Source organism: Natrix helvetica (genome assembly GCF_964273705.1).
Source record: "Natrix helvetica genome assembly, chromosome: 1".
In the NCBI taxonomy this organism is placed as follows: Eukaryota; Metazoa; Chordata; class Lepidosauria; order Squamata; family Natricidae; genus Natrix; species Natrix helvetica.
In genome coordinates this window covers 103831717-103847479 of record NC_138548.1, presented here as the reverse complement: position 1 = coordinate 103847479, position 15763 = coordinate 103831717, and the positions used below count along the sequence as shown (strand labels likewise).

Here is a 15763-nt window from a genome sequence, read left to right as displayed (position 1 = left end):
AGGGAGGGGTTTAAAACTGTTTTTCCAGCACTCCTCTACTGATCCAAAATTCTTTCATCTTTATAAACTGTCATTTTGCCCCCCCCCCCCCAAAATGATCTTGCAAGCTTCCAGGTAAGCAGGGCTCCAGAGCTGCAATTGTTGTGAACTCCTTTTAATGAGAAGCGCTTTCTGCAGAAATCAATCGAGCTTATTTCAAGAAAGGCTGTTTAAGACCCTGGTGTGCTATGAAGAGAGAGGGAAGTACAAACCTAGCAAATTATTTCGAGAATTAAATTTCCCATCTCTTCCTCCGTTCCTTGATTGATCAACCGTTTAAAGTCAACATGATTTACATTATGCGGGTACATGCTTCATTAAAAAAAAATACCTTAAAAAAAACCCACGAAGGAAGCTGCTAAAATCATCAGCCCTTTTCGCCCCCCCGCTCGCCCTTCCCTATTTCTTCCACCCCGCTCCCAACCCCCTGCCAAATTCCAGCACAAATATTCGGGGGTTGCCAAATATTGCAAATATTCGGGGGTTGCCAAAGGACATCCAGTTCACCCTGCTCGGAACCACCCCCACCCCAACGGTGTTCTTCCAACCCTCGTCTGCATCCCCCGTTCCCCGACAAAAATCCAAATTCTTACAGTATCTTTCGAAGTTCCCAGTTTTTTCAGCCCGTCCAAGGGCAGCAGGTCGGCGGAGTCCTTGTGGTTGAACTGAACGGCCTGCTTCATCCTCCTCTGCTGTCGGAGGGCTGCGGCTTCCCTCACGTCCATGTCCTTCCTATCGGTCAGCAGCCCCGAGTAAAACATCTTGCCGGCTCCCTTCGCGCCGGCCGGGCCTCGGCTTCCCTCCGATCGGCTACAGCGGCGGCAACCACCGACGTCGCTCCTTCTTCCGAGGGGGGCGGCTGGGCGGGCTTTGAGCGGGAGCACTTTATAGCAGGACCTCGCCGCCCGCGTGACGAGCGCCAGCAGCAGGTCCCCCCGCCGGTGCGGCGGCGGCTGCAGTAGCAAGGGAGGGCTGTGCGGGCCTCGTGCGATATACCGGTTGGCCGCCCCCGCGCACTGCTGCCGAAGACGCGGGGCTGCCCGCTAAGCAGAAGCAGCGGGCATCCCTGGGAATGCGAGGCGACTGCCGGCTCCTTTGGCAAAAGCCACCGCCATTGACCGTGCGCGCCTCTTCAGCAGTTGCTGTTGCAGGGAGGAAAGGAAGCTGCGTTTTCTTTCTAAATAAATGGATGTTCCGACTGGCTGGTTTGGCATAATTTATAACGTCTACCTCCTGGCATACACATTCTTACTGGTTTTTAGAGGGATAGTGTTTTAAATTTAACCTGATATTTTAAACCTTTGTATCGATTTATTTATTTAGCTGTACAGTTTGACATATTTTATCCTCCTCTCATACATGTATTTATGTAGTTATTTCTATGTTTTAATCTGTTGTATTTTGATACGGACTGTACACCGCCCCGAGTCCCTTCGGGAGAGGGGGCGGTATATAAACGCTAATAAATAATAAATAATAATAATAATAATAATAATAATAATAATAATAATAATAATAATAATAATAATAATAATAATAATAATGTGACTTCTTTTTTCTTTTCTTTTTTAACGGGTAAACATGCACGGTGGGTAGAGCATACTATATGCTGCATATGAAGAGAACGCTGGTAGCTGTAGATGTATAATGAGTAAAGAGTATATGGCTTTTCCTTTTCCAAAGTGAGAGTGAGATGCTGCCCATCATCTCCTCGACCAACAATCCCTACTCACAGTCACTGATGCCCTAGTCACCTCCTGTGGTGACTATTGCAATGTGCTCTAAATAGGGCTGCCCCTGAAAAAACATCTGGAACCTCCTGTTGGTGTAAAATGCAGTGGGCCACATGGTTTTTGTACAGACCTCAGTGAGCACATGTATCACGTCTCCTGCTGCAACTGTTTTGGTTGCTGATTTGCTTCCAGGTGCAATTGAAGGTGCTAGTTGTCACCTTTAAAGCCCTTCATGGTTTGGGACCAGGTTATCTCGTGCGGATCATATCTACCCAACCCACTAGAGTGGGGAGGCAAGGAATATTGCGAGTCTTGTCCCTTAAAGAGATACATCTGGCTGGACTTAGAAGAAGGGCCTTCTCCGTGGTAGCTCCCTCTCTGGAACATCATCCCTCCGGATATTAGACTGGCCCCCACACTGACACTTATTTGGAAGGCCCTGAAGATGTGGTTCTGGTAGCTGGCCTGGGGAACCCAGAGTGGGATGGAGCCCATTAAATGGCTGATATGAATGTGTTGTCACATTTAGCAGGGGATATTTTATTATTATTATTTCTTTTATATTGTGTTTTTATGACTTTGTAAGCTGCCTTGAGTTGCCATGAGTGAGTAGGCAGCAATATAAATTTTCTAAATAAATAAATACAATCAATCTCGCTGCAAACACATAAACATAGGTGTCATTTAGGTAGCTACATCATTTGGACATCAATTGTAGATTAGGGCTATATAACATCCATATCTTCTAAGTCTTCTAATCAGGGATCTTTGCATGGGATCCTTTGGGAATGAAATGTCTGACTTCCACATATCATGTTGACAATTAGAGGTGGAAGGGGGAAGATTTCATCTCATTTTCAATCCTGGTGAGCAAAAAGTCCCTAAAAGGTTGCCAGAATTTTGCAAATAAATGTCTTCTTTTAATTATGATCAGACAAACCAATGCTATATTCCTTCCTTTAACTTCAAACAGTCTTAATCGTTTAATTCAAATTTTGTGATAGGATTTGTTTTTCTTTAATTTTTCTTGATCCCATTGCACAGAGTTTAAACATTTAAACAGTGAACTTTAAGGAAAAGTCTTAAAGACTGCAATTAATCATCAAATAAAACCAGGAGCTTATATTAATTGTATGCTTCTGCATGTGTACAAGCATTTAAACAAGTCTTTTTTGTACAACAAAGAAGAAAAAATGCCTAAGATCATTGTTTGGTTTTTCATTTGTATTTCTCCTTTCATTTTTAAATTTTCAGGCCTTTTTTTTTTGGTATATCCAATTTTTGTTTACTTTTGCTTTTATAGTTTTTAATGTTTTTAATAACTATAATAATTTAAGATGATTTTTTCAAAAATATTTCTTGTTTTATTGGATTGCTATACTCTGCCCTAGAGTCCCTTTATATGAGATGGGCAACCATATAAATTTGATCAATAAATAAATGTGTCCTTTTCCAAATAATTCTCTTGATCGATTATGCATAGATTCCAATTTTGGCACTTTCTGTCTTGTCAAACAAAATTTGATTCACATCTTTCATTCTCTCATTGGCATCCTTTGGACATAGTCTAAGGGTGGGTTTCGGATTCTTTTACTGCTGGTTCGCTCAGGGATGCTCTGCATGCGCACTGTGCACACATGCACAGGTAAAAACAAGATGGTGGCGCTTAGGCCCAGGAGACCACCTACTGCCACCAGTAGCCTCCCACTGTCCAGTGCAATCCCACAGAGTTGACCTCCTCAGGCTGCCGTCGGCCAGACAGTGTCGGCTAGCGACCCCCAGGGGGAGAGCCTTCTCTGTGAGAGCGTCTTCTCTCTGGAATGAGTTGCCCCTGGAGCTTCGCATAATCCCCAACCTCCGGTCCTTCCGACACGCCCTAAAAAGTTGGCTTTTCCAGCAAGCCGGCCTGGCCTGAACAAAATAAAATAAATGATTGATTTAATTGTTAATTTTAATCTATTTTTTTAAATATTATTGTTAATATTAATTGGGTTTGTTTTTGGATACTCTTATCTAATTTCCTTTTTAACTTTTGTAACATGTGTTTTTTTAATGTTGTACGCTGCCCTGAGTCCTTTGGGAGAAGGGCGACATATAAATTCAATAAACAAACTGTCACTGCGTTTATTTGGTTTGCCAGCTGTGCTTACATTCTGAGTTATACGGTAGAATGAACTGACTCTTATCTAAGCTTCACTGCACATGTACACATTCGTTCAACATTATTATTTCACTTTACTTTCTTTTGTCCATCTGCCAAGGCAGACAGGAACTCTGTCAAAATGTGATCATTAACTTAATAAGTTTTGTTTTTACTTTATTTACAATAAAATGTTTTTCTTAGAATATATCTCGGGTTTATTTTGCTTATTTAAGAAGTATGCTTCAAGGAAATGCCATGATTCCTACCTCGTTAAATGACAGGGCTCAATTTACCCCTGACACAAACAAACAAACAAACAAACAAACAAACAAACAAACAAACTAAGGAGCCACCTATGGTGCCACTGATAGAACCAGTTTGGATGCGTGGGCAGCCGAGTTAGTGTGTGTGTGTGTGTGTGTGTGTGTGTGTGTGTGTGTGTGTTGTATTTGTGCTGATAAATAAATAAAGGGAGACTTGCTAGCAATACCCTTACTGGGATTTGAACCTGGGATATGTTACATATTAGGCAGATTTGTTAGCCACTACACCACAGGCTCTCCTCCTTTATCAGCTAAGCCAGGGAAATAGGTATGTGTTTGTGTTACAACCCCTGGTATGCCCAAATATGGGAGAAAGCTCACTACTCCCCCTTTCTGTCCTTCGGCTCATCACAGAAAACCATCCAGGCAGAAACCCATATTTTTATTTTTAATGTTGCCTTTTAATATTTGTGTTGTATTTGTGCTGATAAATAAATAATTTTCTGTGATGAGCCGAAGGACAGAAAGAGGGAGGAGTGAGCTCCCTCCCATATTTGGGCATACCAGGGGTTGTAACACAAATATATATATTTGTATAATCCAAAATTAGCTTGACCTTTAATCCACCGATAAGTTTCTTATATCAAAATCTTATTTGGCTTTTGCTTTTTATTTCAAATGCTCCAGTTTCTTAATTTTATAATTAATTTTTCTTTTGTTGATGCTAAACTCACCCAAAGACTTTTAAACTTGTCATTCCAAAGGTCTCTAATAGCTTTAAATGATTAATGGGTGACTTCTGACAGTGATTAAAAAGTGAGAACTGTGTTCTTTAAAAAGCTCTACCAGAGTTGTGAAGAAGATGGCTAATCCTGTCATCTCTTAGCATTCAATCCTATAGCAGACAGCTATCTTGCATCTCATCTTGAGAAGCAGCCATTCAAAGTACATGTGGCAATCTCCTGTCTTCTTGTCCAGAGAGGTTTGAAGAAACTGGTCTTCTCACCGGTTCTCTAATCTTTGCCACAGTCATCAGTTCCTCTTTCATGGAGATGTCTTCATTTCATCATGCCTCCCCTAGAAACTGTGAACCTTCCTAAATGAGTTGTGTGACAATCTCTTGCTACTTCTCAGAAGCATTAATATGCTTATTTTAATTTATAGAAATTGTAGTCCATCACAAAGAGTTCAAGCTGTGGAAGATTTATCTGTGCAGTGACTGGCATAATTAGCAGTATACAAAAAAGTAGATAACCAAATAATGGTGCAAAATGTCTATAAATGAGAGTATTTTCAATCTGTTTCTTTAGCAAACAGACAGGAAGAAAAGAAGCATGAAGCTGGACAATGCAGGAAAAGAGTAATTCTGAGGAAGGGAGGGGAAATATGTTTCCTTGATTAAGATGGCATTATTTATAACCCTGCATTGTCCTTCTGTCCAAAAGGGAAAATGACCATGATCTGCACTACAATTATTTTCAACTTTTCAAATCCATCATGGATTTTTAACCATATGTTGTCCACACTCTTAGCATGACTGCAAGCTATCTCCTCTGTTTAAGTGTTTTTGTCAGCTCCGGCCAACCCAGAGATCTGGAGCTGCCATTTAGGGGAGAAACCCCGGCCAGCTGCCAAGACTCACCACACTTCACTCCTACACAAACAGCTGAGTAAATCTACAAAACTAGTGATAACTGACTGACAACAATCCACGATTAATTGCTGGGTGGTGTTTGTTTTGGGTTACAAGGGGATGGGTGTCCGTACGCGCGATGTGCAGGTTATCCTAATTACTAAGGAACTATAAAAGGTGGTGGGGAGCACCGGGCGGGAGCTCTGACAATTTATTCATTGCCTTAGTGCTTTGTTGGTCAGTTTGTGCTGAAGGAAGAATACAAACTGCATTTCAAACCGTTTCTGTGTTTGGCTGTTTTCATTAACCCTTCGGAACCTGACAGTTTTTTAAAAAATGTATTTATTAAATGTACATGTTGCCCATTTCACCATCAAGTGACTCAATGCAGCTTACAACAAGATAAAAATCAAAATATAAAACAGGGGTGTCAAACTGGCAGCCCGCAGGCTGGATGCGTCACACGCAAACCATGCCCACCCCAGCTATGTTAATAGGATAAACATCACAAATCACGTGATGGCAACGTGATGCAGCAAGTTTGACACCCATGATCTAAAACATTAAAAGGATAAATATTAATATTAAAATGAATAAAGATAGCTAAGGAGCCATGTGGCGCAGTGGTTAGAATGCAGTACTGCAGGCTACTTCTGCCGGCTGCCTGCAATTTGGCAATTTGAATCTTACCTGGCTCAAGGTTGACTCAGCCTTCCAGCTTTCCAAGGTCGGTGAAATGAGGACCCAGATTGTTGGGGGCAATGTGCTGACTATGTAAACCACTTAGAGAGGGCTATAAAGCGGAATATAAGTCTAAGTGCTATTGCTAAGGAAGGAACCAATTTCCAATGGGGGGGTTGGTTGGTCTTGATCTCTAACCACCTCCTATAGAATACAACCCCCATGGGAATCCAGGCCAAACAGCAAAATCAGGTTTTTATGCTTTTCCTGAAGGCCAAGGGGGGGGGGGGGTTCTCACTTTGAGGAGCATAATGTTCCAGAAGATGGGAGCCGTAGCAGAAAAGACTTTTCTCCAACAGCTGGGATTAGGTTGTATTTCATGCCGCTAACACTCTGCTATATATGTTTGCTGTTTCCTCTTAATTTAGGCTATATGTGATACCTGTTGACACGACATGTATCAGATCCTGCAGGCATAGTGATGCTATGGGTGATATAAGACACAATAAAGTACTTGGTTTGTGTGTTCATTTATACCTGAGCATTCCTCAAACTTACAGTTAACATGACATTTTGAAAACATGTTAACTGGACATTTAAACAGTGAAGTGTGTAATAGGATAGAACTGCCTTATTAGAATTAAAGATAATTTTTTCAACAGGCTATGAAGAATGGCTTTGAAAATGTTTCTTCTAAAAGATACACTACTATCCCGAGAGATAAAATAAAATACGTGCAACAGATTTTGAATCCTAATAGAAAATGACTTTAAAATCACACACATTTTTAAGGCTGTACAACTATGATTTTATAGTTACACATCAAAAACAGGTGGAGTTACAGTCACTCTCTCATGGCTGCCATTGTCACTTTATTAAAAGTAATTTGATCCTGGACAATAACCCTGAATGTATAGCTTAGTAATTTGAACCCAAAAGTTATTTTTTCTGTTTGTTTTTTCTCCTTGTAGAAAAGTTGGCAGTTAGGTGATGAATTATTTATAAACAAATTCTGGAGAAAGAAGCAACCTGTTTTGTCTCTTGTGAGATGTTTGGCACTTACTCCATTTGAAATAAAGCTGCTTTAGTTTGTTTCTTTCATCTCTAGACTAAAGAGGGAATAAAGCTCCCCTTTCAGTGATTATGCTATTTTGTCTAAAAGTGATGTGATAGAAAACTTGTACTTGGTATTAGAAATTCTGATTCAAGCAGATATGATGACTATATCAAAGAAGCATCAAGAGAGATCTGGATCATATTATAATACAAGATCATACAATGCAAATTGTAAATATTTATAAATAAAACTTATAAAACTACAAAATAAATACATTAAAAAACTAAAATGTGCAGAAAAAGAAAAATAGAAAAAGAAATCTCTTTTTGGTGGGAGTGGCTTGGCTTAGTGTGCATGGCAGAAGAAGGTTACTGCAAAATCCCCATTCCCTCCCTACCCCACTAACCTGCTTTCCAGCTGTTCTCCTGTTCAGGGCAACAAAAGAAGATCAGCTGGGTGGCAGTGGGGCGGGGCCAGCCTATTTGCCAGTTTTCTGAACTACTCAAAATTTCCGCTACCAGTTCTCCAGAACTGGCTGAATACCACCTCTGTATCTCACCACAATTTCTATAAACCCATCTCTAAAACTGCTATTAAACAGCAGAAGTCCAGTAAAGGTGCACACACAACACAGTTGCAGAAAGGTCCATTCTCGCCACAGCCATTGCCTGCGTTTTGAGCAGGAACTGTGCATCCTGAAAAACTCCCAGATTTTACTTTTTAAAGTGAAAATTTGACAATAAAATAATACTCAAGAAAGTAAAATAAAGGAATAAAGAGAATGATGGTATCTGTTTCTATGAGGGAGGGTGTGAAGTTTCCAAGAGTTGCCCTAATTAATTTACAAGCCCCAAGACAAGGTTCAAAAAAACCCATTCATTTATTAGGACTAACATCTTGGCACGGACTTCTGTGTAGCTGAAACTAAATCCCACTTAATGGCGTCTGACCTTTATCCCTGTCTCCCCTCCCCTCCCCTCTGGCTGAGGTCATCAATCACATTCTCCAACAGGACGTTATGGCAGGGTTCTGGACATGCACATTCACATCCCAGTACAGAAATATGAGACTTTTACTCTGGCCAAAAGTATGCATGGCATTCCACCCCCCCCCTTCTCAAGTTGATAGTAGTCATGAAAAAGCTTTAGGCTTTGACATCCGGCTCCCCTCACTTCCTGAAAGCGACCTGTATAAAACAAAACAATTTGAGTACAGGTGCATAACTTAGGGATGTGTCCCTCCCCCAGGCTTGCTTGGATTTTCTGCATGGAATTTTGCTATGAGAAGATCAGCCTGGATATTACTACTTTTCACCCAAGATGCCTCCGATAATGGGTAGCCATTCCACTTGATTAAGTATTGGAGTTGTCTCCTGTGCCACCTTGAATCAAGGATTCGTTGAACTTCATAATGGCCTTGGCTCCCTATGACCATGGGGCCCGGGGGCTCCTGGGATAGTGGTCTCAGAGTGGACCCGATCACAGGTTTTAAGAGGCTACTATACAACACTGGGTGTATTTTCCCCAACAATCGAGGTAGTTTCAATTGCACTGTAACTGGGTTGATGGTCTTTACTATGGGGAATGGTCCCATAAACTTTGGCCCCAGTTTCTTGCTAGGCAATTTTAATCTCAAATATTTTGTGGAGAGGTAAACCTTCTCTTCTACCTGGAATGGCCATTGCAGAGCCCAGTGTTTACCTGCCTGTTTCTTATAGGTTTGTGCCGCTTTAGCCAGTGCCTTTTTGACATTTTCCCAGGTTGATTTCAGCATCGACATCCAATCAGTCAAGCTGACTGAGGAGGGGGGATCTCTTGGATACTCCGGCATTGGGACGAAGTCCATACCACTCACTATTTTGAACGGCATGAGTCCTGTGCTACTGTGAACAGCATTATTGTACGTGACCTCATCAAAAGATAAAAGGTCTGCCCAATTGGACTGCTGATAATTCACGTAACACCTCAGGTACTGCTCTATCATGGCGTTCAGTCTCTCTGCTGCCCCATTGGTGCTCAGATGAAAAGCTGAACTAAGACCCTGAGATGACCCAGTGGACTGCAGGAACTCCCTCCAGAACCTAGCCGTGAACTGGACCCCTCTATCTGAGATAATTCTTCGAGGTACTCCAGGCAGTCGGTAGATATGCTTCACGAACAGTTTAGCCAGCTTGTGAGCCGAGGGTAGTCCTCTACAGGATATGATCTATTACAGTCCAAATCACCGTGTTTCTCCCACTTTTTGGCAACTCTACTATAAAGTCCATTGCGATCTCCTCCCACGGCCTCGTTGGCTCTGCTACTATTTGCAGCAGTCTGGGGGGTTTTCCTGGTCATCTCTTCATTGTGGCACAGATGGTGCAACTTTTCACGTAACTATCCACATCTTTCTTTATGCTAGACCACCAGAATTGCCTCCGGGCTAAGTGTAAAGTCTTTAGGAACCCAAAGTGTCCTGCCAGTTTGGCATCGTGACTCCTCTGGAGAATTAGGGTATGTAGGGATTCTGGGATGTAGAGTTTCGTCCCTTTCCATGCAAGGGGTCTGTTAACAGTTCAGTTTTGAGTCTCGTGGTTAGGTCGCTTGCGGGTTGGTCTTGCTGGTCATGGCGTTGCCACCTGGTGGTTACTTGGCAACTGTTTGAGTAGAGGGAATGATGGCGTCCACTACATGCTCCTGTTCGCATTTGTACTGAGGCATGCGGGAGAGGGCGTCAGCTAGAAAGTTCCTCCCTCCTGGAATGTGCTTTAAGACAAAATCAAAACGGTTGAAGTATTGAGCCCATCGGACTTGTTTGGGTGATAGTTTTCATGGGGTCCTAAGCACCTCCAGATTTTTGTGATCGGTCCAGACTTCAAACGGTTTCTGGCTCCCTTCCAACAGGTGTCTCCAGGTTAGCAGTGCCCATCTCACTGCGAAAGCCTCCTTTTCCCATGCGGCCCATCATCTCTCTGTGTCTGTGAGCTTGCGGGAGGTGTAGGTGCAGGGTTGTAAGTTTCCTTGGTTGTGTCTTTGGAGTAGCACCACTCCTACTGCCACATCGCTGGCATCTGCCTGGATCACAAAAGGTTGCTTGGGGTCAGGATGCTTCAGCACTGGCTCCTTTGCAAACATTTCTTTTAGTATCTGGAACACCTCTTGGCAGGTTAGGTCCCATGGTAGGGGTTGTCCCGGACTAGGTTTTGTTCCTGGGCTTCCTGTCTTCAAGAGGCCTGTCAGGGGTTTGGCAATCTTCACAAAGGAGGGGATGAATTGCCTGTAGAAGTTCGCAAACCCTAGGAGCTGTCTGCGGGTGCGAGGGGGATGCCAGCTTAGGACGGCTTGCACTTTCGCTGGTTCCATCTGTATTCCCTCATTTGACACTCGGTAACCCAGATAGTCTAACCGTGCACGGTGGAATTCGCATTTTGATACCTTGATGTACAGGTTGCCTGCCAGAAGTTTCTCCAGTACTTGGTGGACCAGGGGTATGTGGTCATCCATGGTCTCCGTGTAGATAAGAATGTCATCTAGGTAGATGAGGACCTCCTTGTAGAGATGCTCGTGCAGCACCTCATTTATTAACTGCATTAATACCGCTGGGGCCCCCTGCAGCCCGAAAGGCATCACTTTGAATTGAAAGCTCCCTCGGGGGCAGTTGAACACTGTTTTCCACTCATCTCCCTCTCTGATAAGTACTCAGTAGTATGCTTCTCTGAGGTCTAGTTTGGTGATGACTTTTACCTTGGCCAGATGAGACAGCCTGTCTTTCATGAGGGGAGCGGGTATAGGTTTTGTATGCACACCCCATTTATCCCTCGAAAGTCCACACACAATCTCATGATTCCATCTTTTTTTTCTTTGAAGAGGACTGGTGCCGCGACCCGTGGCTTGGCTGGCTCAATGAACCCCCTTGCTAGATTTATGTCTATGTATTTGTGCATCTCTTGCATCTCCCGGGGCGTCATGGCATACAGTTTGGGCTTCGGTAGTTTTGCCCCAGGGATGATTTTGATGACACAGTCTGTCTCCCGGTGGGGAGGCAGAACATCGCACTCAGCCTCGCTGAATACTTCTGCGAGGTTCTGATATTCTATTGGAATCAGTTCGGCCTCTGGGGTTTTGTCGGATGTGGTTGCGTTGTTCTCATGGGCTTTCTTGGGGGGTTTCCAATGTGGGTGATGTTTCTGCTTGCTGGTGTGGGAGGGGTTGGGGGCCCCTTGATATCCTAAGTCTGCGGGTACCCCCTTGCCACCAAATGGTCAGTCCCCACTTGTCTAGCCAGGAAAGTCCCAGTATTTTGGGGGCCATTATGAATCAAATTACTTCCCAGTGATCCGCTAGTTCTAGCCTCACTGGTTCAGTTAGATGGGTGGCATAGGCTCCTCCCATTAGGGACCTGTCGACCTGCTTGAACCAGATCGGGTGGGCCAGTCTTTTTGCTCTGATCCCCCGTTTCAGGACTATGGTTAAGTTGATCAAGACCTTGTGCAGCCTGAGTCTATTAGGGCTTGAAAATCCCCCTGGTTTCCTGTTTTTGGGGCTGTGAGGCATATTGGAAAAAGGAAAGGGTGAATTGATTCACTCACGATTGGGTTATTTTCTCCCTCGTCCTCGTTGTCATATGATTTGGGCGACTAGTTGTCGCTGCCTGGGGTTCCATCACTTTCGCCTAAGGGGAAAGGGGCATTTGCAGCCTGGAGGGGATTTCCTGGACGTGTTGGTGGTCCATTTGGACCCTCGTTCTGGTCGTGCCCTCGGCAGTGGGTCTGGCCCTGATTTTGGGGCTGGGGTTGGGCATGCAGTTGCCATGTGGCACATCCCCCCACATCTGTAGCATTTCGGCGGACTTCAAGGGAGGGCTGGTCTCAGAGCCTGCTGTGGTGCTGTGGTTCCCCGCTGGCTGGGTGGTTTCAGGTTGGGTTGAATTCTCTCTTGTGTGTCTGGTTGCTTTGTCATGTCGTTGGTGTGCAGCCCGCTGTCGACTTTGGTTGCTACTCGAAACCACTCAGAGAGTTGATTTGGGATGTCACAGTATGCAGTTACCTGGGCAATTTGCTTGTCCAGGCTTGCTCTGAAAAAAATGCACCAGCAACCGCTCTGGTAAAGGGGGTAGCCTTCCTATGACCCTCCTAAATTCACAGATGTGGTCTTTGATGGGGCAGCCTCTCTGCTTTAGGTTGCTGAGTTCCTCTTCCGCATGAGTCCTCCTCCACCTCCTCAAATCTGGCCTCTAGCAGTTGCAGGAAGCCATCTATGTCTTGCAGTTGGGGGGGCTCTCCTCTTGTGGAGGGCGGCTAGCCATTCCCTTGCTTCTCCCTCTAGACCAGTGATGGCGAACCTATGGCACACATGCAACAGGTGGCACACGGAGCCATTTGTCAGGGAATGCGAGGCGCTGCCCTGTCAGCTGGCAAGCATGGATGTGCACACTGGCCAGCTGGGTTCACCCTTTTTTAAAGCCATTTTTCACCCTCCCCATTCTCCAGAGCCTTTATAGGAGCCTGGGGAGGGCGAAAAGAGCCTCCCCTGACCCCTGGAGACCCTCTGGAGGCTTAATGAGCTTCCCTGAAGCCTCCGGAGCGCAAAAAACTGGCCCTTCAGGCAAACCAGAAGTTCGGGAACGGACTTCCAGTTTGCTTGGAGGGTCGTTTTGACTGCTCCGGAGGCTTCAGGGAAGCATCCTGAAGGTCTCTGAAGCCTCCGGAAGGCTTCTGGGGGGGGGGAGGCTGTTTTCGCCCTCCCCAGTCTCCTATAAAGCATCTGGAGCCTTGGAAGGGCAAAAAAAGCATCCGAAAAACGGGGGGAGCGCCTGTAGTGCATGCATGTGCACTGGGGGGGGTTGTGCATTGCATTATGGGTGCAGCACACCTGCACAGTACCCCCCTGCGCTCCCCCCACTTATGGCACGCAAGCCAAAAAAGGTTCGCCATCGCTGCTCTAGACCCTGTGCGATGGTATTCACCATGGCTTTGGGGGATGGGTAGAGGTGCCCATAGCGTTCTAGGTGGATATCAGCTGAATCAAGGAATAGGGCTAGCTGGTCTGAGTCTCCATCAAACTTTCCCATGAATTGGGGGGGGGGTCATTCAGCCCTAATCCCCCAGCCTCCCGTCGGCCTTGGTATGCTTGCGCCTGATATGGCTGGTCATCTCCTTCACCCCTAGTTCGGAGAGAGGGAGGAGGTTGCCTGCTCTTGGCAGCCTGCCTGCTGCGTGGGAGAGGCACTGGTTGCCGTTCTGGGCTCCTTCTCCTTCCATCGGGATGGGGAGGAGGGCTGCGCTCCAGTCTGCATCTCTTCCCTTCAGCAAGATCCGATGCCCCTCCCCTCACTTTTGGGCAGCATAATGGCCCCTCATCAGCAAGGGTGGCTCGGTAAAAATCCTCCCTCTGTTGCTCTTTTGCACTCCCTTGGGATTCCATCTGGGGCTTTGAACTAGGGCAAGGGAATTTCCACCACTTATCTTCTCTTGCTTCTGCTTCTGAGTTTTGCCGCATACCTCCAGCTGCAATCAATCTCCTGCTGCCTGATTTTTCCTCCAAGCAACCCAAACATTGAGGGGGGTGCTCAGAGAGCCCGGGCTTCAGGAAACCTGAAAAAAATTATTTTAAAAGTCAGTTTCAGGTATCTGTGAGGTTTCCAAGAGTTGCCATAATTAATTTACGAGCCCCAAGACAAGGTTAAAAAAAAAACCCATTCATTTATTAGGACTAACATCTTGGCACGGACTTCTGTGTAGCTGAAACTAAGTCCTACTTAATGGCGTCTGATCTTTACCCCTGTCTCCCCTCCCGTCTGGCTGAGGTCATCAATCACATTCTCCAACAGGATGTTATGGCAGGATTCTGGACATGCACATTCACATCCCAGTACAGAAATATGAGACTTTTACTCTGGCCAAAAGTATGCATGGCATCCCCCCTCCCCTTCTCAAGTTGATAGTAGTCATGGAAACGCTTTAGGCGTGGTCCCCTCAGCCTTGAAGGAGGATGTAGGGCACTCTCCCTTTAAGAATCCATCACTCGGCCCAATGATCCTGTACAACTTCTGTCCAATCTCCAACCTTCTTTTTCTCTGGAGTGTGGCTGGGTTTCAATTCCCGACGACTTTAGCTGAAATGTATTATATGGACCCCATTACAGTTTGGGTTCAGCTAAGGGTTCAGAATGAAGACAGATTCATATAAATTTCACCTTAATGGCATTCAGAAAACCAGTCAAAATGAGGTTGTCCTAGCCTTGGGTTGGATGGTTGCAGAATTCCATGGTTTAGGGGTTTACTGGTTATGTGTAGACTTCTGGTAAGTTGTGAGTTTTTTCTATATACTTTTTTTCTCTTTTAGTCATAAGCCACTCAGTTATTAAGGAGTCAAGCAGCCTTGAAGTTGAAGAAAAATAATCTCACTTCACTGTCTGGTGCATTTTCCAACAGTTTTTGTCTTGTTCTGCTGATTTTTAGGTGATGCCAACTAGGTTTCCTCCAGTTTCATTCCAAGCATATAAACTGGTATGTCATTTCAAAGGAAAATACCATTTCTGGACTCAAGATTTGGCTCTGATATCTTCAATGACATGAAGAACAGCTTCTTTCCTACAGGCCGTCTGGCAAGTGGGAGTGGGAAAGAGACAGGCTTTTTGCATTTTAAATCTTCATTAATTTCAACACTGATTACAAGTTTCCACAAACAGGAAGCAAATGATCCAGCCTCAATTATTTGCCAACATGCTAGTTTCACATAACAGTGCAACATGTACTTGTCACATTAGAAACATTTTAAAAAATTGTAGGAGAAAGCATAAAAGGATAAATTTATTCTCATTTTTGCAGAAGCATTTTATCTCCATGATTCCTCAGCAATTGAATCACAAATAGCTTTTAAAACTCTCAAATTTAGGAAACAGTTACTTAATCTTGAGAAGCTTGAGAAGTGGAAATACAGCCTATGTTTTTATTTCTTTTTTTCCACTTTTTTCTTTCTGCAGAACATCTGATGCTACCGCAGGCTTTGAAAAATGGTAGTGGGGGAAGTAGGTATCTTTGCTAATCTTTTTGCAAAATCATTTTGATGGTAAAAATTAGGTGATTCCCCTTTACCTTTCCACATGCTGAAGTAATAATTGGTGAATATTCTAAAATTTTTGGATGTTCTTTAAGCAGTGAAATAAATATGAATTGGTTCCACATTAGAATAAATAACTCATTGTAACCTATGTACCATATTTTTCGCACTATAAG

The 15763-nt window shown here is 44.2% G+C and overlaps 1 protein-coding gene across 7 annotated transcripts in view; it reads right to left on the bottom strand.

Annotated features, from left to right (window-relative positions):
* Positions 1-1086, bottom strand: part of NRIP3 (nuclear receptor interacting protein 3) — a 31805-nt gene extending 30719 nt beyond the window's left edge. For all 7 annotated transcript variants that reach the window (XR_014173723.1, XM_081934840.1, XM_081934839.1 and 4 more), the window contains exon 1: positions 633-1086. Coding sequence is in view for 6 of the 7 variants with exons in the window: in XM_081934840.1 (XP_081790966.1) it covers positions 633-800 (168 nt within the window). In the remaining variant the exon portion in view is untranslated. The remainder of the gene's footprint in view (positions 1-632) is intronic.
* Positions 1087-15763: the final 14677 nt, after the last annotated feature.